Raw genomic sequence first — 24203 nt, forward strand, 5'->3', positions numbered from 1 at the left:
CACACACACACACACATTTCCCTTTTTCAAAATGACATCTATCGTCAACTGGTTCCTGTTTTTCTTCAACTTTTTCACAAGCAAGTAAGTGTGGTCACGTCATGACAGTTTATGCTGATGTAACATCCAACTGAAGCTGTCTGTAGCCTTTTTTTTTTAATCATGAAGTGGGGACCTTGAAAACTAGTCAAGCCATTTAAAAAACAACAACAACAACAACAACAAAAAACACAGCTCATCACCTCGAAGCACAAAGTATAATTCACTGGCCATAATCTCTATTTAGGACAACAAACAGTGTCACCTCTATGCCATGAAACCAGCTGAAACATGAGCGCATGGCTCGAGTGCCACCTAGTGAAACATGGCAGTGATAGATTATTTTCCTGCGCTCAAGTAGATAAACTGTACTGTGGCGCACTCTCCTGGGGAATAATTGGTATAACTATATTTATTGTGAACAAACCAGCAATAATGAATCCCGTGATAAAAAGTTAGCAGGTTTTTTTAAAAATTTTTTTTTTAATGCAGTTGTGTTTAAGCGAAGAGACATGACGGTGTTGCCACGTGAAAGCCAATATCCTCATCTGATCTCCATTACAGCTGATAGCCGATACATAGTGTTTGTGGCGTAAAACATAAACCTGGTTTCAGCTCTCCTGTGTCTCCGGCTCAGGAAAGAGAAAGTGCTCTGTCTGCTCAGAGTTGGCAGCGAGAAATAAATCGTTACCGTACAAAGCAAATTCAGGACACAAATAAACCCCACAGCTACCACAATGATCTGCCTGTCTTCACCTCCTCCATCACTGGGACTGGCCATCCGCTGGCCCAGACATACATCACGGCGCTGGCCGTGGTGCTGTCCACGGTACTGTGTTGGTCGCACCTTCAGGACTGTAGCATTCCTTCAGCACCACGGACAGCGCCTTGGTACTCTGTTACTACAAAGGACATAATCACTGTTCATTTAGCACCACGGACAGCTCCTGAGCAGTCGTTTAGTGATGATGACAGCTCTGCGGTGTTCCTTCAGCACCACGGACAGCGCCACATGTTTCATGTCCACACTGGTAGCATGTAATCAGTTAAATATTTTGATTTTAATAGACAGACTGATCAGGCTTTTTTAGGATGAGAGAAATGTTGCAGCCACGTGTACTTTTAAGTAGTAAGGTAGGCACTTTTATCTTCTTACTGTTCTGATATGGTAGTGGATTCAAATTACAGGATGTTCAGCAAATATGTGGGCAAACATATTTTCCAGTGACTTGGAATTTTATTAATTAAAATTTGGATTCATTAAAAAAAACAAAAAAAAACACAAAAACGATGGAAAATATACGCTATACTGTATACTGCCCCCAGGAAGGGATGCTGTTAGAAAAGGTCCTCAAACCACCACATTTATTTATTTATTTATGTATTTTTAAACTTTTTAAAATGTTAAACTTCCTCATTTTCTAATGTTAAATTGGAGGGAGTCCAAAATCTATTTTTTGGGATAATAAATTAATTATTTGTTTCATTATGAATAAATGATGAGAGAAAATATTTGAATGCTATAATGACAAATAAACGTAGGCTCAACATGAAAAATGTGCTGTGTGTCAAAGCGCATGCAGAATTGACTTACCTTTAGTGGTTAGCAGTTAATTTAAAATGTGAAAGCTTATTATTGCTGCAGAGCTGTCGCAATCTTTACTTATAGGCCTACAACATCTGCATGAATGAAGGAATGAAAAAAGCCAATTTATAAATGAAGCATCTGATAAATTTACAGTTGGTTAGTTTTTCCTAACTGTAGTGTGTGCTGTGCTTTTTGTGTGATTGAAGCTGCCCACGCGTGGTTGAGTTAGTTAAAGGGTCATGATGATGATGATGATGATGATGAAGGAGTTTTCTTGTGATATTCTGAGGCTGGATGTATTTGACAGAGGGATAAATACTTTTCGGTGACCTCAAACCTTCATTATTCTATTATTATTGTGTGTTCCTTATCACCCCTTCGAACCAGCACACCCATTCACTTCCACTCATGCAGAACATCTCACACATCTGCTGCCGCTTACACAGAGAAATGAGTCCTCACTTTTGGTTTTTATTGCACACTTTAATCATTTAGTAAACAGATCTTCACAGTAACAATGCAAGAGCAGAAAACAGAAGCAAATCACTGTGCAGTGCAGCTGGATAGATCTTCAAAGTATTTATAGGTATTTACATTGAACATATGAAATCAAGGAACAGTGCCCATAGCTATCCCTGTGGTTCGATGAGGCTTTTTAACCCTTATTATCACTTCTCAGACTTAAAGACCAGCCACCTTTTCGCACTGTTTGCAGCTCTGTGAATCCTGTCAATACTGCCAACCCAAAAACATTCAAGTACTGTATTTCTGTCATTGCACAGGTACTGGGTTAGCCAATACACAGGACTCTCAGGAGGGTTCAGAAAATTGCACTGGCACCACTTCCATCCAATGTCCAAAATCAAACAGCTTTGTACTTTTTCTATCATCCGAACATAAAAATAGCACCCAGAGGTATATCAGTTTTAAATAGTATCCAATTACTAATATTTCCCAATGTTTAAAGCAACACGGAGCTGAACCAGAACAAAGTTATGAAACCTTTTTCATTCTTTGTGACCCACCAATAAATAGTAATTTGGACATGAAATCTCATCAAATGAAACAATATATAAACTAATGTTTTGCATTACATAGACTGTAAAATGACATCAAAGCAAACAATACTTATGCTTCAGGTCCGCTTTAAATAATGGTTCCTTTGAATGGATTTAACACTAAGAAGCACATCAGTGTGGAGTCCAGTCTTTACTATTAGAATATTTTTGGTTTGGTAAAAACTATTTTAGTATTGTTGTGTTGTGCTGCATGATAGTACAAGCTAAATGTTCAGGGGAGGTGGGAAAAAAATACAAAAAAATGAGGGAAATAAGGCAAAGTGAAAGTACTGTTTGAACTGTAGTGTAAAGTGGCTGCACTCATATTTATGCTGTTCAGAAGTATGTAAGAGCATTTTTTAACCAGCCTGTTTTAAGTCTGTACCAAAACAAAAAGCTTGTAATAATAGATTATAATGAAAACACACTTTTTGGAAACTGTCACACTCTCCTGGGTGTTTGTGCCAGGACTGATTATATCTTTGAAACATTCAATGAACTCATTGAATTCTGACATGTTTTACAAGAGGAAAAAAATAAACTTTCTCAACCTTTTCATACATTGTGATAACTGATAAAGCTTCTTGTCTGACCATGTGCTGCCCAGTCAGTGTAAGTTTTAATTTGGTTATGTATTAATTCAACAAAACGCATAAAAGAAATTGGTACCCTCCAAATGCAGAACAAATAGGAAAGAAATCTGAACACAGCAGTGGGTCCTTTATGTCTTATACAACATCTGATAAAACAAAAATACATCTGTATCTAACAAATACAAAGCCTCTGTGTGAGCACAGTCTTTTGTAGAACTTGTGGACATTTTCTTCGATATAAACACACTTAAAAGCAGTTTCCAGAGAGGCAATGATGGCAAGTCTTGGAATTCACTGAATTCAGCTTGATATCAGAAGTGGGATTTTTGGTGTAATCCCATTGGTTGAAGCGCCACAGATGTAGTCCATTGGCTATGTGTCATTTGTGGCACCCGTCACCCTGGAGCCTCGCCCTCACTACCTGTGGCCTGGGCCCCTGTGGGTGGCTGTGTCCCCGAATAGATCTTCCTCCACGACATTAACGTAGCCTTCTTTCTCTATGCAGCCTGCCAGCACCTGCAGCACCAGGCGGAGCCTGCGGTCCATGGCCTGAAGGTGAGGCTGGATGAGGACAGGGGACAAGCGGTCACGCAGCAGAGACTCCTCCATCAGGGAGCTGAGCTGGTACTCCTCTTTGGCCAGCAGTTGGAGACGCAGGTAAGTGGACTTCCTCACCCTGGAAACAAGAGGTAAGGAATGTTTTTTTTTTTTTTTTTTAACTACATGTGTTTTTAACACAATGATAAAAAAAACAAAAAAAACCAAAACATGTATCTGCTAAACTAGTGAGCATATCTGTCCAGCTAAAACAAAAAAATAATTTCATAGAAGTGAGCCTATTAGATATGATTCTGTCACTCAAGTTGACATGATTGAGTGTAGCTCTCGACAAATGCATGAAACTTTTAACCCCTGAGGAGAATTAACTGCCCTGCACGTCTTCATTAATCTCCGCACTGGACTCCTACATTTACTTTCTATGTACAAGAGACCGAGTGGCGGCAATACAGGACCTGTCAGGTCACAGAATACAGATCAACTCATGCACAGATCTCCACAGTACATTTCATGGCAACCTGGTCAGATGTTGTTGAGATGTATTCCTCTGGACTAGAGTGTTTGAAGCGCTGATTAGGTTCCTTTTCGCTGGAAGGAGAAAGAAACACTGCCTCTACTACAAAGATTATTCAAAGACAACCAAAAGGCTGACCTGCAGCACTGGCTGAGAGGCACCAGGATGGACAGTTCATCATGGGAGTGTTTTCCAAACCTACAAAGATGAGGATAACAATCAAAGGATGAATTATCACAGTTATGTAATTTGCGTTTTAGACTGCTGACAGTTGTAATGAGGCCTCTTAAAGGTGGTTCTTTAAAATATTCTACAGTGAGCAGATAGATGGCAATTTATCGATATTATTTGAATGACTGAGTAATACCTGATACGAACACCTATCGAAGCTGTTGTTGTACATTTGTCACGTGAGTGGATAAAACGTTTACTGGTTGCCATGACAGAAACTTGAAAGTAGTTTACCCTCTTCCGTTGTCGAGATGAATGATGAAGGTGTCATTTCCAAACTTCTCGAAAGTTTCATAATGATGACGATCCATGTTACCTGGGAGGGAAGGGTAGAGGAGAATGGTGAGAAAACAGGATTCAGTCAGGACACTTAAGTTAATTAATCAGTAATCAGAAGAGAAAAAAACCATCCTTTTGTTCCTCTCTTAGTTGAACACGTTTACATGTCACACCTAATTTATTTTCCTCTTACCCATTAAGAAGTCAAAGATGGTCATGTCCATGATGTTGAGCAATCGAGTGCCACGGTCGTACGGAGGCGTCTGCTTCACCTCATCGCAGTAATCCGGATCCACCTCCCACCTGAGAATAGGCAGAAAATAGGCTTGTAATTATAAAATAACGTTTTAAAATGATTCAGTAATAGGGCAGAGATTCTTCTGTTGCCATGTGGTGTGTCATCGCTCACAAATGTATGAATGATGGTGTAATTAGTGTGACTTCCTTACTCTGCTTTCTTGCGTTTGTGGTAGGAGCGTCTCCAGGGGTTTCTCCAGGTCTTGCGTTTGGCCAGGTTCAGGTCTGGCAGGAAGGCTGCCAGTGAGCCTTCAATCTGGTCCGGTTTGCCACACAGAGCGTGCTCAGTGGAGCAGTAGTAAGAGCACTCACCGTAGAAGCAGATGTTATTGGCTGACAAAAGAGAAGCGAAGAAAGTGATTCAGAAATGCTGTCAGAGAGGAACAGGATGACGTGGCTTGTGTATTATGTACGCCTGTGGCTCAGTAGAAGTAGCGACACATGGAGAGAAAATGACATTCGGTGGTGACGGAACAGGAAGTGCGGATCCTGCCGCAATCAAAAGAGAACCAGACTGTTGTTTATCCACGTGTCGTACCTGGACACAAGTTTACATATTGATTCGGTTAACTTTCCCATAGTTTCAAAAACATGACCTCTTTAAGTTTAATATTAAAGTTGTCCGTTCCATGTTAAATATATTATGAATAATGCAGATCCAATCATCACTGTTTCTGGTCTCGGCCACTGTCTCATGATGGCTTTTCCTGCCAGAAGTGCTTAAAATGCAGAATGGGTATTTCACCTATGAGATAACACGTTTTCAAACAGAAGGCATCTTATCTAAACTGAACCTTTAAAGAACCTTCATATAGAACAAGAGCAAAATATGTGACAATGGTTTGCCTCACCAGTCTCAAGCAACCGCACACTTTAGTCTAATGAGTCTTTTGAACCTGATGAGGTTTTTCAGCACGACTCTCTTCATTACACAAAGTTTTAGTTCCTCTGGTATATTTAGATTTCCTCGCCTTTCCCATTTCTGTTTTGCATACAGTGAAAATGTAGACCCTTATAAAGATTTAAGATGGTGTTCAAATGATGCCGGACTTGGAGAAATCTATAAACGTTATAATTGTAATATACTGCTATACTGCTATTTCAGGCTTTTAAAAACTCATTATACACTCAGGGTCATGGACATCTCAAAACATTTGACAGCTTATTTTTAAATGACTTTGTAGTGTAAAACTGTTCCCTAACTTTAGTAGCAGAACAATCCACAGATCTCCAAACAATAAATCAGAAATCCCCCTGTTGTTGCCTCTTCAAAAGACTTCTTCTGAGCAAAATAGTCTCTTATACCAAAATAATATAGACCTCATGTTCTTTTTTTTTTTTTTTATTAGGTAAATTTTTGTTTCTTTATTATTAATTCAGTTACTTCTGAATGATTTTGCTTCTGCATGCTTCACTTGTAATTTATTTCTAGTTCGGATACATTTATTGATATAATTCTATTTTGCACTTTTAATATATAATTTTTTTTCTCCCAAAATGGTATAGTTTTATTACTAATTTGTCTGCATACACAGTAAGAGCCTTGTAATTCCTGCACTGTCATGCTTTTGACTGTCTGCGGACTTACAGTGCCACCATGTGGAAAGTTTTGGCTATGGCTTTATTTATCTTAACATGTACTACAGTCCATTCGTAGCATTTTCACTGCCTTGAAGAGCAGGCCAGGGCAGTAACAGACTGTCCCACGACTGCAGGTGCATTAACCACTTTGTGTATACAGTAACCCAGTTAACTTGAAGTAGAAATGTCCTACAAGAGAAGACAGTGGGATATGATTGTCCTGTCCTCTTTCCAAGTTGGAAGTGTGATGCAGCCAGGTGGCTACATCCCTCTGCCAAACTGCAGAGGCTGGCAGAGTCCCTACCTGGTGAGATGAAGAAGGTCCTCCACAGCTTCTTATCACGTGTTACATCTCGGATCTCCCTTGTCATGTTGACAAGTCGTCCCGCCACTGGGGGCACCCTCCGAAAGTCGAGGATTCTAGAGACAAAGGGAATCATTCAACATTTAAACACAAAAGGCTGGATCGGCAGATAAAACAAAAATAATTGTAATTCTCATTTGAAACAATGAAGCAGTGCTGCTTGCCATTACATCAATATTGTCATTGTGGCAGATTGGAGGATTAGTTCCAGATTTTACACTATGTTTACGACTTTATTTTGCACAGAACAGATGCCAAGCGGGAAGGCCCTGAAAACAGAGCACCTGCTTTGTTTTTATGAGCTGCTCTGGACTTTCCCTGAATATATTATCCGCTATCATACGTATAAATCTACAGAAGCTTCATGAGAAATATTTGGATGTGAGGAGGCATTAGCTCCATCAACCATTTTCATTCTGTCCCCTCAAACACCATAAAAATGTCTCTGATATAAGAAATATAATATAATATGAAAAGGGCCGCGTGATGGACTGGCGATCTGTCCAGGGTGAACCCTGCCTTCGCCCAAAGTGAGCTGGGATAGGCTCCAGAACCCCCGTGACCCGGTCCAGGATAAAGCGAGTATAGATAATGGATGGATGATATAAATAAGCTGTGCCTGTGCATAATAATATAACTTGCGCAGTGACAAAAGTTTTTATATTTGAACTACTTTTGTTGTTCGGTTGCGCAGCTCATGTCCGCTTTTGTCTAAATAAAGATGGCCCAAAGAAAAAGTGAGACATCAAAATACAATCTTCATAGAAAAATTATATTTAGTGATTTCCTATCAAACTTGTCAGCACGCGAAGCAATCTGTATGGTCTCAGCATACGAGATATATTAATAATTCATCATCTTTACAGTGCTCTCTGCCTGTGTGATTGGCACCAAAAGCACAATCTATTGAAACTCTGCATCCGCTTCTGAGCAAAACAAAAGATGGAAATGATGCCTGTTTTCTTTCGTCTTCCTTTCCCACGTCACACACTCAACGACACCACAATGTGCAGCATCTACTTCATTATGTCTAACCCTGTGTATTCGGATCAGGTTTGGTCTCCTGGGCCTAAAACGTGCAGTCCTCGCTCTCCCTTTCTGTCTCCACCCCTTGGTCTCTCTTTCCTTTCTTATGCTCCTATGTCTGAACACTATACCTATTCAGCACCTGTTTAGCCCGTCTCACTGTATGTTTGCTTTCCAAATGACCCTGACCCATTTGAGACTAAAACTAAGCCTCCTGGGAGCAGCAGACACACAGACAGACTGGCTGAATGGAACAGAGTTGGCGAAACTTTAGCCTACAGAGAGCAGCATTCAGGAGCTGCAAACTGCACCGTCATGGTAGGTCCCGGCGACAAAGGAGCACCTGTGTGTGTGTGTGTGCGTGTGTGTGTGTGCGTGTGTGTGTGTGTGTGTGTGTGTGTGTGTGTGTGTGTGTGTGTGCGTGTGTGTGTGTGCGTATTTGCCGTGAGAGCAAAATCAAGCTTTTTATTTGTGTGCACTCCGCCTATTACAGACCCCTGAGTCACAAGGAGTTCACAACAGATGGTGAGATAGTACACAGGCAAGGAACAGAGGATAAAAAAAAACACCGGGAGATTTAGAAGTAATTACTGGAAAGCAGCGATGTTAACCGCTTCCCTGAAATATTCAGGATATTTTGGTACATTTCATCAGAACTGTTGAGAAGTAGAATTCAAATTAAGGGAGGTTTTGGCCGAGCAAAACAACCTCCTGCTCTGCATTCCTGATTCAGTATGAAGTAATAAACGAGCAATAGTTCAGCCTGGTATCCAGAGGCTGTCCGCGGTTCGGGCAACTGGACTGTAATTCAGAGGCAGCCCCGCATGGTGCACGCAACCTAAAAACAAACTGCTCTTTAGGGGTCACACAGGCACCTCCCTGCAGCACTAAAACCATGTTCTGCTGGTAATGGCATGCCTGTGATATTCCTTTTTGGCTCCCATTTTCCTGCCTACACAAACACGTGACCCCTAAAAAAAACCCCCAGAAAGACTGTGTGTTTGTGAGCATGTGTGAAGTAATTACCATGACCTCTGCAGAGACCATAAGAAGCCTTCACTATTAATCATTCTCCTCCAGAATCCCAAATTATCATAACTGATTCTCGGCTCCTCTGTTGAGACTTTTTTTGTACCTTGTCAGTTGAAGTCCTTAGAGTCAAAGGATCATGTTGAAATCAATATACTCAGCAGCAAGTAGAGGAGATGATCCCTGCTCTCGGTGTGTTATCTAATCCCTCGTGTACTTAATCCCATTCAGATTTTCACAGTTTAAATCCATTATGTATCACCTCCGGTTCATAATGGGGTCTCGGTGTTGGTAAAAACCTGTGTGTGTGTGTGTGACCTGTCATTGTTCCTGGAACTAGCTGTGAATGAGGATTTGAAAACTAGAGCGCTCAGACAGGAAACAGATCATTCACGAAAAAAACAAAAACTATTCCAGCACAAAATGTTTTTTTTTTTTTTGGGAAGGGGGGTAAAGATGGTAAAACTTACCTGTCCAAGTGAAAAGCTGCAATCTCAGCATTGTGCCTCTCAAAGTCGGAGAAGTAAAAGAAGTCTGGAGGCGTTTGCTGCTCCCGGGTCTGCCTGAAAGATAGTGGTTAAAAAAACATGAGCAAGATTTTTTTTTTTTTAATTTTTTTTTTAATTTTTTTTTAGTCAAAGCTATCCCTCTCTTTTTAATGCAATTTCTCTGTACTCGCATATTCTAGATTTCTGTGTTTAGATAGTAGCAGCAGGAGGAAATATATTACTGAGGCTGAATAAAAATAATTTCTATATCATATTGGCCGTGATCTGTAAAATGTCTGTTAAAATTGGAGGCTGAAAGATGAGAAAGTAGAAAACGTGAATTCAAACAGCGTCCTGTAGCTCTCCATCTTGTCAGGAAGAGGATGATATTATACCAAAAAAAAAACAACAACAACAGATTTTTCAAATCAGATGGGATTTAATTTGAATAATGCAGCCTTTTGATTGGAGACATTCCTGTTCCTGTCTGTGCAAATCTCCTCAGCCTCCCTCACATTCTTGCTTCCTGCAGGGTGAAACTCATCTCAGCGTCTGCGTCCCTATTTTTTTTTTTTTTTAGGACAGAAGCTGACGCGTGTGACCAAAGCCTGTATGGACGAGGCTGCTGAGGGGAAGCTGGATGAGGTTCTCGCTCACATCCTGCAGTTTTTCTCAGCAAACACACAAAAACACTGCCGCGTACATCCGGGAGATGTGAATCTCTGCCGACCGGGCCGGGGATCTCAGTCAGGAAATGCGAGAAGCCTCTTTGTGTCTCTGTTTTTCCTCTGACCGTCTGATCACCCGTCTGGCGGCAGGATATCATCTCTCCAATTTTGCTTACTTGCTTTGTCTTCCTCTCTCACGCAGGTATATCGACACCTGACAATAACCTGCTCTGCTTGAACACCGTCAGCTAAACCACACGCAGACTCAACGAATGCCGCCACTCACTGTATCCCCTCCTGCTCTGTCCTCTTTTATCTCCCCCCCTCACCCCCCGCCACCCCCTCCCAACACTAATGGTGTTTTTATTTTCAGGGTGCAGAGTGGGGGATAACAGATAGCGTGCAGATGGAAGGAGCTGAATAAACAGTAACAGGGGCTCTTGGTTTTAAAAGGTGAACTTGTGAGCTATGGCACTCAAAGCACCTGTGACGCACTTTGTTATCATTCAAATGCAGCATGGTCAAAACGCTTTATTATAGAATACCTGGGTCTGGGAACACAAAAAAACTGCAAACACTGAGATAGGAAATAGTGGCTTTTTTCTTCATGTTTTTGCCATGAGTGGCACATAACAGTTTTTACTAGTCACCCTGCACTGTAAAGTCCGATAGAGAGAGGCGGTGTAAAGTCTGCAACAAGCCATCCAACCCATACGACCATACGGGCCATCGGTTCCTTCCCTCAAATACGACCAACAGGAGTCTTTCCTAAATTAGCAACCCTGGTAAGATTCGGGCACAAAAAAAACACTTGCTTGTGGTCACGGGTAAGTTATGCAACCTGCGTTGTCATGGCAACAGTAAACATGATCTTAAAATACAGTTCCTATTCCTGGTTGGAAACGGGAAGTGAAGAGCACCCAAGTCTCATGTGGTGAACCATCCATCCAAGCCCGCTGCCTCCTAATAATTTACATAGACATCAACTGAACTGAGTCGCTTCTGCGGGACACCAGAGTGTCATTGTTTATACAACAACAAGATATCGCTTCACTTTAAAATGTAGCCATGGGTCGCCATAATCTCCTTGCACAAAAGACTTATGGGGTAATTTTTTTTTTTTTGACATTCTAAGTTAGTTTGGTGTCTCGTCAGTCACTGAGGGAATCCTTTGATTTCAGTCTGTAACCATATTGACGTATCCCCTCTAAATCGTTTTGACCACGTGTGATATTTCCTCTTCTGGTTTCCAACTTTCCACTCTGCAAAATATGTAACATAAAACATAAACCTGACTGACACGCAATACAGATTTGGTTGCCATTGTCACCCAGATGTAAAATGTAATTTCCTGTCAGGGAAGGGGGGGGGGGGGGGGGGGGGGGGGCTCCTTTAGAATTTTGAATGTATGCAATGGCCGGTGTTGTGATGTGAAAAGCCATAACAAAAATATACCCACCAAACGCATACGCACACGCGCATGCACACGCACACACACACACACACACACACACACACACACACACACACACACACACACACACACACACACACACACACACACACACACACACACGCAGACCCACACGTGCGCAAAAAAAAAAAAAAAAATCGAATTTCCCCTCAGTTACGTGCACGCACACTTTATCAGTGAGTGTCCTTGATAATAAAAAAAGGCCTCTTTATCTGAAGTAGAGTGTGATTAGGCTACGGCAGATGTACTGTATGTAGTTCAGCAGAATCTTTGTGTGTGTGTGTGTGTGTGTGTGTGTGTGTGTGTGTGTGTGTGTGTGTAAAGTGAGGAAGTTGAACTGCTTGCCTATGTGGACTCAATTTGTGCTGACTTGGCAGATTTAAGGCTCTTTCATGAGCTTAGACCTGCACAGTGGAGGGTTATATTAGAGAGAGAGATGTGAAAGGGGAGAGGGGAAACAGCATGACGGCTATGATCCCAGACTCTACATACAATCCTCTTCTCTCTCTCTCTCTCTCTCTCTCACACACACACACACACACACACACACACACACACACACACACACACACACACACACACACACACGTACACACGTACACACGTTCCAGCCTGGTGATGCATAGTTAGTGACAGAGAGAGGGAACTACAAACAAACCCACTGAGAGGAAATCAATGTGTCAACCACCTCCAGGTCACCTTTTGCAATGACACTGATGAGAGGAAGTCTCTTCACATGTGCAGCATACAAATGAAACAGTATGTAGTTTGTTTGTTTTACAGCCAGGTGGCCTGGGTTTGTTATAGTGACCGGGATATTCAGTCATGATTCAGCCTCACCATCGATGGACAAAAGGACCAAAAGCTACAAGTAAAAACAGAAAAAATGAATCCTACACAGTTGCATATCAAAAGTATTCAACCCAGCTGAGTATGTAAAAGCTTAAGACGTTTTTTTTGGGATAATACAGCCATTCAACCCTTGTTTATTACTGCTGTTTATTTACTAGTATATAACTTTTTCGAACTTTATATCAACATTGAATTTGCCAAGGGACAAAGGAGCTTTCTGAAAGCCTAAAAAAATAAGAAATGATTTCATTACAACCAAAATTTCCAAGACACATATGCAAGGTTAAGACTCTAGGCGAGAAAGAAAGAGCCAAATATCTCAAAAGAGAATCAGTTGTTTGAAAACAACAGCTGAGAAAAACCTGGTATTTCTGCCAAAAGACCCGCAGCAGGAGGACCTGATGAAGGCAGGAACAAAAGTACAGGATCAGCGCAAACTATAAGAAGACCACTGAACAAGCAAAGACTTCTTGCCTTGTCGCACTGTATTCTCGGCCAAAAAAAAGTACATAAAGACTGACTGAAAGATGCAAGAAAAACATCTGGATAGAGATTAGAGTTCCTGGAGTCTGTTTTAAGGAGGGAATAAACTGGAAATATTTGTGAGAAACGACCCATATGACAACCATCCCAGCAATAGCGGTGGGTACATCCTGTAGCCGGGGTAATTCCTGCTGCAGGAGCTGGTAAACTTGTGATTGGTGTCATGGATTGTTTGAAACACCAGAACATTTTAAAGAAGAACGTGATGGATGATTTGAAGCTTGGTAATCATGAACTTTTCCCAAGATCTCAAGCATTCGTTCAAATTAGTCGAAGCTCAGTCAGTTGAATCTAATTGAAAATCTTTAGTGTGATTCGGAGAAAGTAGTGGCAACATGGAAACCAACGGATATTAGTGAGCTGGAAGCTTTTTCGCAGGAGGTATAAAATGATCAAAAATGAAGTGTAAAGAAATTACCTAAACCATTCTGGGTCATTAAGGTAATAGGATATTATTTCAAATTTGTATTGAGGAAGGTTGAGTAATTTTGCCTGTTGGCCTTTTCTGTAGAAAATGGAATTATTCTTTAATATTACTATTAGGCTCAAATATACAGTATTAAACATTCCTACATGTTTACAGAGGCTTTATTTTAAATGTTTTCATTACATTTCATTCTCATCACTGGGAGGATCTTGCAGGTTAAAGAGGTTGAATGATTTTGATTGCAGCTGTGGTTTCTACTCCCACTCAGCTCGTGCTGTAATGACATTGTGATACTGATCCAGCATGTAGTGAAGAAGAGCGAGAGAGAGGCCGAGAGGGGCACGGCAGATCTGTCATCTATTGGTAATCCACAGCAGATTTCAGCCCCCCCACTGACAGGCTTCTTTGTCTCTGTCTGGCCCCGTGTCCTTCGCTGTAGGTGGCTGAGAAGAACACATGGGCATTGCTTTGCTTTTAGGATAGACAATATGAAGCCTGGATAAATGCACCACACACGTATATATATATATATTTTTTATATTTAATAGTTTTTACTGTTATTTTATTGCTTTCCTGTATCTATAAATGCTGCTGTAGCGAAAAAATGTCCCCTTGGGGATCAATAAAGTAACTATCTATCTATCTATCTATCTATCTATCTATCTATCTATCTATCTATCTATCTATCTATCTATCTATCTATCTATCTATCTATCTATCTATCTATCTATCTATCTATCTATCTATCTATCTATCTATCTATCTATCTATCTATCTATCTATATACAATCAAAAATAATATATCGCTAAAATAAAGTCATATTGATAGATTCTCCTCTTATCAAAATGTTTCTGATAGATTTTTCAAATAATTTAGAAGCCCCAAGTTCCCATTTTCCACCAAACCCAAGACTGACCAAAACATAAACACACACACACACACACACACACACACACACACACACACACACACACACACACACACACACACACACACACACACACACACACACACAACAATATATAATTTAAAACGATCACCACAGTGATTGTACTGAGTTGTAGCTGTCAGTTACAATGGCTAAGCTGGGTGCCGACAGTGGACGTTTTACTGTAGTCCAGGAATGGTTGTCATATTTTTCTGAGTTTATAATGAAACTCTGAGTTTTGTATACAAGCTCCGCCAACTTCAGATAAACCATGACTCCATCTATGTATTGAAGGAGGGCCAGATTTCCAAATTGGGTTAAACTACTTTCTAACAGCCTGAACAGAAAAACCACATGATTTTTCAAATGTGCAAAAACCCATGTGATCACATGTGGCAACAAGTCCACAGCATCACATTGGACTCCAGCGGGATTTTCTAAATGAGATGAGGAATTGTAGTTAAAGCACATTACAGTAGTAAAAAAATGAATATGACTCAAAAATAGACAGAAGACAAGAGGAAAGTCATAGAAAGAAGGTTTAAGAATATTACACCCTGCTTAGTGTTTTCGAACTTGCTTTGATTTACCAATCGTGTGGTTACAGTGCAGCCAAATCAAATCCCCTCTGTTCAGCGTGACCCTACTTAACACCAATTATCGAATATCCAGCAGTCTCTCTCCTCTGCTCGTCTTCTCCCTTTCTTCCCACTTTTTCTTTTTCCGTACCCACATCCATGGAAACATCCCATCGCTGTCGTTCCTCGGTTTTTCCTTCCCTCCTCAGTGTTACACCTCCTGTTTTTTGTTTTTTTTCCTCTTCAGTTTTTTGTTTTTTTAACCGTGCAATACAAAGAGAGCATCTCGGTGTTTTACAAACAAATTTACCAAACATATATGTTCTCCTCCCTCTTCAGATTGATCATGTTTTCAAAAGAGCAGCATTATAGTATGCCTTATTCACTGTGGGAACAGTCCACTCAAGAGTCTTTTTAGTCAAGGAGGGTTTTTGAGAAATGCAAGTGATTAGTGTGATGTATTCAGGACACTCGTGGGTAAATGGCAACTTGGAGTGCGCTCACAACACCTCTCAAGGTGACAGACAGGTGGAGGGACGGAGGACCGGAACGAGAGATCGGGAGATAAAACCTCTTCAGCCTGGTGATTTGTGTCGGCGTGTGTTTGTCTGTCAGCTGCACTACACGCACAAGTATTACAGAGAACACTGTCAAGGCTCTGTGTGCGCGCACGTGTTCACATCTGTGAACAGCAGCTTTTTGTGGGGCATATATATATATATATTTTGAGTGCATTCCTGACTCGGTGTCGGCTTATTTTCCCTTATTTTCCTGGTACACTGGTATCGGAGTGAGATCTAAGATCCCAGGGCCCCGAGGGAGCTGTCTAGATTGAATTTCAAATCAATGTTACACAAGTTGTGTTCTAGCTTCAGCTATTTTCAACACCGAGGGTGAGACACCGCCAGGAGGGAAAGGCGAGTCATCTGCATGTGTGGGAAGCAGTATGGGCGATATTATCATAAGAATGCTTGGGAAGAGACACGGCTTGAAGAAGATTGATGATGGCCTAAGTCAGTGCTTCAATTTCAAAGGTATTGGATATTCACGATGAGGTGGCAGGCAGTGTGGAATTAATATGAAGACGGAGCACGTTAATCAGTGATCAGCTCTCTGCTGCAGAAAACGTACCGTTCATGCAGAGGTGCAAATATCTATTGGTGTCTATCTCTCATTACTACAGTGTGCACCGGAGAGTCATTAATGAGCTCCGTAAAATTCTGAGTTATTTAAACTACAGCACATGATGTTTTACTTTTAGTTGCACATTAAATGTTGTTCCGGGTGGAGGTGCATCCTTCATAGAAAATAAACTGTAAACTTTAAGCTGTAGATATTTTATTTTTCTCACCAATAATGTTTTGTTCCTGCTGATGGACAGAACATCTTCTTCGTCTTCTTACTATACAGTGTTCTTCTCTCCTTTTACTGCAAGGCCTTTTGTTGAAACTAGCGGTCAGCATGCATAACATTCCATATGGATTATGTGATGACTATTTCCATGGCATGCACGTGCATCTCTTTGTGTGTACTGATTGTAGAGCAACGCGGGTACATATAATAGAGGAAGCAGCTCACGTAAACGCTGCTGCGATATAGTTTCAGTACATCATGAAAGATAAAGAATGTAACGATGTGTCAAAGGTTAATGTCACCGCTTTAGTGTGACTTTTTAAAACGGCGTGCTGTCGTCTCAATCTTCCAATTATCTCATTCAGTTTATCTCACTTCTTCCTCCCGCCTCTCCCAATTACCTCCAGTTCTCTCATTCGTTCTCTGATGTCTGACCTTCTGTCCACAATAAAAGCTGCAAGCAAAAACTGAGGCCTCGAATTTGGACTCTAAATGTAGCTTTGAGGGAAGCTTCATAGCTGTGGGCTAGGTCACTATCTGTGACCACCAGAGCTCCCTGGCAACCCTTGAGATAGATGACAGAGCCCCTCAGAACCAGTGTAAATTGCTTGTGTGTGTGTGTGTGTGTGTGTGTGTGTATGTGTGTGTGTGTGTGTGTGTGTGTGTGTGTGTGTGTGTGTGTGTGTGTGTGTGTGTGTGTGTGTGTGTGTTGAGTCATGAGAGAGAGAGGGAGAGAGAATGTGCCTATCCAACTGTCTCATCTGGCCAGATGGCTGCGAGTCTCTGTCTGTATGTGTCGGGGATCAGGCGGTGGCTTATAGCTCTGCAAAGCCCTGCTGCTCTCTAACTACCCTCTGCAGTTTAACAAGGCAGACAAGACGTGCAACTGGATCTGTCTGTAATCTGTCTGACTACTGAAAGCTCAACTTTAACATAAAAATACATGAACAATAAAAGCTCTTAAAAAAAAATTTTCACTGTCAGTGATTGAAAACCTTTTAATGCCCCAAGGAGGACTGCTACACGTACAATACGGCACATTAAGCACATTAACACTACAGTACTTCATAAATATAAAATGAGTTTTATCGCAATCCCTTCCCACACTTACTTTTCTCTCGTTTAAGTCTGGCATTTTGCTGGGGAGAGACTTTTTTTTCCCCCAACATGATGGACAGCTCTCTCTTTCTTTGTAAAAATATTAAATGAACACTTGTTATTTCACTGCGAAGTCTAACCTCAGTTTATGAGAACTTTTGGCTGCAAGTTCCCAAATTTGAAGCCTTTAGACTCCAACAACAGCAACTGTGTATGTTTACTCTACATCTCGCTAATGTCTGTCTGAGTGCACTGAGAATTGTAGCACTATGATGTTTATAGCGAAAAGTATAGAGCAGAGGCTCAGCACCAGCTTGCATCATCTGTGCTGCTCTTATGTTTTGCGAGTCCCACAAGCTTTTATTTTTCCCTTTTCGCTGCCATCCCTTTGGTTCTTGTGTGGGTCTTTTCTCTAAACTTGATTCAAATATGGCATGTACAACATGCTGTGGTGGTCGGTGTATTCTGCGTTATTTCATATTGTATTCAGATAGTTTGGTTTGAAGATGTGAGTTGTAGCAGCAGTCTCCCAAATTTCTCCTTTTTGAAAGGCTTTTTGTCAGCTGTAGAGCTCCAGATCAATGGCTTGTTAGATCACACTGTGAGATCTAGGACAACTGTTTTGGATTGACCACCACAGATTTGACCACGTTTCTCTGACGACTGCAATTTACATTTCTGAAAGCCTAAGATCTCAATGTGTAGAGGCTCCTGCTGGTAAATACATGCCTTTGACTAGGATTTATAGTGAGCAAAGAGAAACTTTCCCGCTTTAGTAGATGAATGTCATGTCTTGTCCATACATCACTTTGCACAGTGACGCAAAAGTATTAAGCTGAAATTGCTGTAAACAAAACACATTTTTAAGTGGAGAGGGGCTTCAGTTGGTAATGAAGTTCAGGTTTTACAAGATGCAGCAAGTCAGGCCATCGTCTACACTTCCCAGTGCAGATGGGCTCAGGCTGTGTCAGGTAGAGTGGATAATAAATCGCAACGTAATTATCAGCGTAAAAACTGAGCTTCATGTAGTCTGGGTATGAACAGTTATCTGAGGTGACAGTGCAGGTAAAATAGAGTAAGTGTGAAGTCTGTTTGGCGGATGGATTTCTTGCTTGTAGAACTGAGGTGGTGTTGCACCTCAAGGTCGGAGATATACTTTCTTTAAAAGCTCGCCTTCGCGTTGACAACCGGTTGCGTTGTGAACATTATTGCTCACACGCTTGCCTCTGTAATCTGCGCATAACTGGAGGACTCCACTAGAACGCACACCAGAGAAACAAGGATATCATTACAACATTTATATGTAAACAATTAACATAGTGACAATTGAGAGGATCACTACTTTGCTATTTCTTAAATCACAAAGGAACAAAACACGCCATCAGCACCGTCCCCACTCTGTATTTCCAGTACTTTCTGTCCTGCACAGCTGTAATGGTCTCTGACTTGTTTCCATTTAGATTCGCAGGTCTCGGACTCTCTCCCATCTCCACACTGCCTCTAACGCCGCCCTCACCAGTCATGTGTAAATTGCGCCTCGCAGACACGTTGTGTTCATTTTAGATGACGTGCACAACCAACGGTCCAAACAGAAGCAGATACGTGGGGCAGCCATCACGCACAAGTTAACGCGTAGTTTAAAGCAAGTATATCTCCCACCTAACCCAGATTTAAAAAAAAAAAAAAAAATCCCTGGTTCTTGGTCAACATGTCTGTGTATCAAATAATTCCCCATGTTGCAGCTATTTGAATCTCAGTTTGCTCATCTCAGTGTGTACTCTGCTCCACATTACTCTTTGAGTTATTTCTGAAATGGCTGTGATTTTTTTTTTCCATTGCTGGCCTTAATTGACTGGCGTGACATATTCAGCCATGTTCCCCCGGGCTTCCCGCTCCACGGAGCACAGTGCTTAAAGACCTGAAATCACTGTGAAGAACCGACGCAAAGCTATAGAATTATATCTGGGCATTTTGGGATCCCTTCCCTACAATCATCTTAACGGGCTCCCCTGAATTGTCAGCGCACTTGGAATAAATCTGAAAGAATTGAAATTCCTATGTTATTTTCATTTTCACAAAGCCAGATTTTGGTGAATGCATTCGTACTTTTCCATATTAAAATAAGTGTTGTGCTTGTTACTTGATTAAGCGTATTCACCGGCTTTCAGTAAGAAGTGTTACCAAACGGCAGCTTCCTGATGTTAATAGAATAAATGTTTGATGACTTAAATGCTTTTCAGTTGCATTTCATTCACTCAGGATAATCTCAATAAGGCCTCAGTACACTTTTTGTGACATTACAACAGTTTACCATCACAGGGATTTTTTTTTTCCCATAGCGACAAATGTTGCGTGTCCAAGAAAGAAAAGTGACATCTTTTTCTCTACATGTTGCACGTTTTGCATGAATGAAATTCAAATTTTGCGTTAACAGCTTTTAAAGCATTTTAGAACACCAATGTCTTTAGATTTCTTCGTGTTCAGTCAACTACTGTTAAAAAAACATGCAATTTTCCCTTCTGTCTTTACTATATTGGATTCATAAGTTTTATGAGTGGAATGCATGTTGCACTTCTGCAGAAAGATATTATTGTTATTATTTTGTGAAACACTGTATTGCAGTTCGCTTGTGGCCTGGAAACTGGACAAACTACTGAGAAGGATTGTTTCCATAAACCTTTAACTGTGAGGAATAAGCATAAACCTCACAATAGTGAATACACTGTACAACACACTAACGGACCAGTTAGTAATGACTGAAGCTCTCGCGGTAGACAACCCGTAGATCCCATGAGAGTGTCTGTTGTTGAGTGTTCTTCTACCAAAACAAACATGGCTAACAGCTAGCGTTTACAGCATATGCAGTGCAATCTGGACAGAAAAGACAAAAAACTAAAAACAAGACGCACGACGCCACCCCTCAGTCACGATGTCAGTCTCAAATATCAAACATGTTTAAATTTTTTTTTGGCAGTGACACATTTGATCTCATCAGCTCTCACACTTAGGTCACAATCATAATTGTCCCAACAGTTGTATGTGTGTATCTGCCTTAAGGTGCAGAGTAAGAACCAAGTCTGGGTTTAAATGTGGTTCCACTGTCACATTTCACATCTTTCTACCCTCATTTTTCTGATGACTCTTTTATAAAGGCATATAATAATCCAAAAAAAACCAAACAAGTCTTTCAGTGAACCTGAAGATGATCTGGAAAGAATTTACAACTGGCCATCTCTCTTGCAGTAGATTCACAAACATGACAGCTAATTGTCAAATTTATTGACATATGGGGAATTCGCTTCTGCAACTGGCATGGTGTGAGATCAAAACAAGCAATGCAAAGACACAGAAAAGAATGATTTAAAAAAGTGTGGGCTTAGATGGTGCAGCGTGGCAGTAATGTGCATTTGTAATGTGACGTGGGTTCACAAACCGGAATAATACTGCTGTTTCCATGTACACCATTCATGTTGTGTGTGTGTGTGTGTGTGTGTGTGTGTGTATTTTTAAGGGGATTATATACTCAAAGGATGGGAGAGGTCTTTATGCATATAGTTACCTTCCGTTTTGTCTCCCCCTCCTTCCCACTCCATCACCCACAACAAACACACATCGGTTTATCCTCAACAATCAGGAGTGTTCCAGCGACGCAGAGACACACTTCCTCATATTTACATATCCATCCACAGTGGATTAACTGTTTTCAATAGCACAAGTCTGAGGCACTCTTTCACAGGGTGCGCGATTCATGACAGGCTTTGCACAGTATATGAACTATGAATTATGCAGAACATTCACAAACATCAAGGGTATTCTTGGGTCAACAGTGATTAGATGTCAAAAAGCGCAAGCTTGAGGATGTTTAGAACAATAAGCTTCAAAATGGGCCTGTCGACACTGTGTGTCTCTCCTGCAGCTTCAGTCACTAGATTCTCAATATAAATAGACTCATCGCAAATTTAACAGCCGCTTCACAACCACATATTTGTTCCAAAAAACTATCCAAGACTTGACAGCTATGGAAAATTGCATCTGTATCAGGCAGTCCACAACGAAATGATTTATGTTAAGATTCATAAGGAATGTCAGAATGTCACACCAGCACAAATACTCTAAAAAGTCACAAAGGTCATTCCTGTTAAGAGGGAAGGCACTCAGGGGAGGTGAGTCCATCCACAATCTATTCCAGCCGGAAATTCCTCCAGAAAGCCTCGACCAGTTGTCTCTATCCCTCACAGCTCCGGAAACAGCGATCGAAGGAGATGAGAACGAGGAAGGATGAAAGATTCAAGGAACCAAAAGCCCGATTTGAACATAATAATGTGGGAGAAAATAAAAGATGGCGTCCACCTTGACATTTCTGGTTTTACCCCAATAACAAAAGAAGAATAAACTCTGCAAAGTCCAACATTACTTCCATAGTACTGGATAGCTTTCTGCCTGTTGGGATCAATGAGGATTTTGTGAGCTTTCCCTGTATGCATATGTGCGCAGGTTTTTGTTTATGCCAGCAACACAAAATCAATGAGTATCACCACAAGTCTTCATCTCACACGGACTGAGTAACAAGCGCTGGTATTCAGTATGACATGTGAGCCGAAGCTGATAAGAGGAGGGAAAAGGATCCGGGTCCGAGTGTGTTAGTGCGCTGGAGAATCTGCAGGGTTAGCAAAAAAGTAGTCCCTTTTTCCCAGACTGAGGAGGATTTTGGGAAAAAAGATACAGAGAGCAGCTCTGCTTTATGGTATCTAATCTCAGACTGAATTCCCTTCTAATTTTTCTCTGGATTTTACTGTCGTCAGAGGCTTGCTGGGAAAATAAAAGGGTGGATGCTGCCACGTCTTGCGTCTGAACACATAGTTTAACTGAAAAGGTCTCATGTTTGTAGGATGGTTGCATATTTTCTTTCAATCATAAAATAAAATTTTAGGTTATAAAAGACAATAACAAAAAATATAATCATTTTCTCCTCTTGGGATAAAATTCAAAGCAGAATCCTTGAGCATTGTCTGGCAGACAACTGGACCAGAAGGAGTGCAGCAAAGGAGGAAACTGAAATACCTGCCAAAACCATATAAATCATTCAGGTTCTGCAAACAGGTCCATCCTCCAAATTAGCCTGCGGTACAAACCATTCAGAATGTATTTGATTATCACTAAGTAGTTGCTGAACAGAAAAAATCCGCCAATTAGAGAAAATTATGTTAAGTCCTGGGCAGCATTCATTTTCCAGGACCGGTGTCCCAACACATGCGTGCAAATACACGCAGACGCACGCATACACACCTCTCAGCTCGGACATGGAGTGTGTCTGCACGGCCTGAGCCAAGAGAAGTTAATTGGATTGTGTAAGCATTTTGGGCGTCCATTATCTTTACCCGTCTGCGGGGGTAAATATCTTGAGATGTCTCATCCAAAACAATCCTATTATCTTAACCCAAAGATAAGCAACACAACACCCACACACACACACAGTCTCTCTCTCTCTCTCTCTCGCTCTCGCTCTCTCACACACACACACACACACACACACACACACACACACACACACACACACACACACACACACACACACACACATACACACTACACACACACATACACTCTGTATTTAATCATGCTTAATATCACCTGATGCAGCTGCAGATTTTTCTTTCTGTCTTAAAATGATCTTCCTCTTTACCCTTCATCACACACAGTCCTTAAAGGATAATAACCTGTCATGACCCAAAGGCTATTGTGACTCTTTGGGTCACGCTGATTTTTGCAACTCTGTAGAGGAGTTGCACAAAACAGCAGGTGAACGGTGCGTATCAAGGCGACTAGCTCAAGCTCGCTGCCTCATTTTTACGTCAGTGATTTTAAACATTTGTTTTTGAGTATGAACACAGGGACTAGCCACCTACAACAATCATTTTGCCAACAGCATTAGGGAAATCTAACACAGACATCTTCCCGTTTGAACTTAATCACTGTCATATTTATTCGCACATGCCCGATTGTTTACATGTGTGAAGTTCACTTTCTGGGAACTCAACAGCTAACTGCAATGGTGGATTTCCTCATGAAACATTTGGTGACAATCACAAGTCATTTCAGGTTGATTGTCAGCCGTATTAATTAGAACTAGAGTAGACTGCCATGGAGCTATATTAAATGTAAGATGATACACAGAGGATCAAGGCAGAAAGATGACCGGGCTATCCTAAAAGACAATGCGCCTCTGTACACTGGTGGTTTTCCTGTGCTCACCACTCTGCTGGCAACGGAGGGGGAATACTTTTGCTGCCAAATGGACGTTCCAGGTGCCTGATTCCTGTGTTTACTTCAAACATAACTCAAAACAAATGCTTTAAATGATTCATGTAAAAATCACGTTTTTTTTTAATTTTTATAAAGCAGCAGGAAGCTCACAGTCACAGCGATATATGCTGTGAACACATAGTTTTATGCAACTCTTTGTTTCCCCACATCTCTACAATGGAGGTGAACTGTGTGATTAAAGGGAAATACACCAGCTTGAAATGAAGAAGACTGAAGACTATAATCTGTAGCAATCCAGAACAGCTTGAAAGACTGGGTACCATTTCCACTAATTATTCCAATGTGAGGCTTGTTAAAATGCATAGCATTTGA

At 41.0% G+C, this 24203-nt stretch overlaps 1 protein-coding gene across 1 annotated transcript in view; it reads right to left on the reverse strand.

The window, feature by feature from the left end:
* Nucleotides 1-2089: 2089 nt before the first annotated feature.
* Nucleotides 2090-24203, reverse strand: part of fam20ca (FAM20C golgi associated secretory pathway kinase a) — a 40594-nt gene continuing 18480 nt past the window's right edge. The window contains exons 4-10 of the mRNA XM_069149176.1: nucleotides 9628-9720; nucleotides 7043-7158; nucleotides 5310-5490; nucleotides 5054-5163; nucleotides 4816-4897; nucleotides 4489-4548; nucleotides 2090-3954 (exon numbers count right to left, since the gene is read on the reverse strand). Of these exons, the coding sequence (XP_069005277.1) occupies nucleotides 3696-3954; nucleotides 4489-4548; nucleotides 4816-4897; nucleotides 5054-5163; nucleotides 5310-5490; nucleotides 7043-7158; nucleotides 9628-9720 (901 nt within the window). The 3' untranslated portion in view covers nucleotides 2090-3695. The remainder of the gene's footprint in view (nucleotides 3955-4488; nucleotides 4549-4815; nucleotides 4898-5053; nucleotides 5164-5309; nucleotides 5491-7042; nucleotides 7159-9627; nucleotides 9721-24203) is intronic.

The sequence above is a fragment of the Embiotoca jacksoni genome, unplaced genomic scaffold (assembly GCF_022577435.1).
Source record: "Embiotoca jacksoni isolate LCO1_2020_lvr unplaced genomic scaffold, fEmbJac1.0.p SCAF_15, whole genome shotgun sequence".
Lineage (NCBI taxonomy): Eukaryota > Metazoa > Chordata > Actinopteri > Embiotocidae > Embiotoca > Embiotoca jacksoni.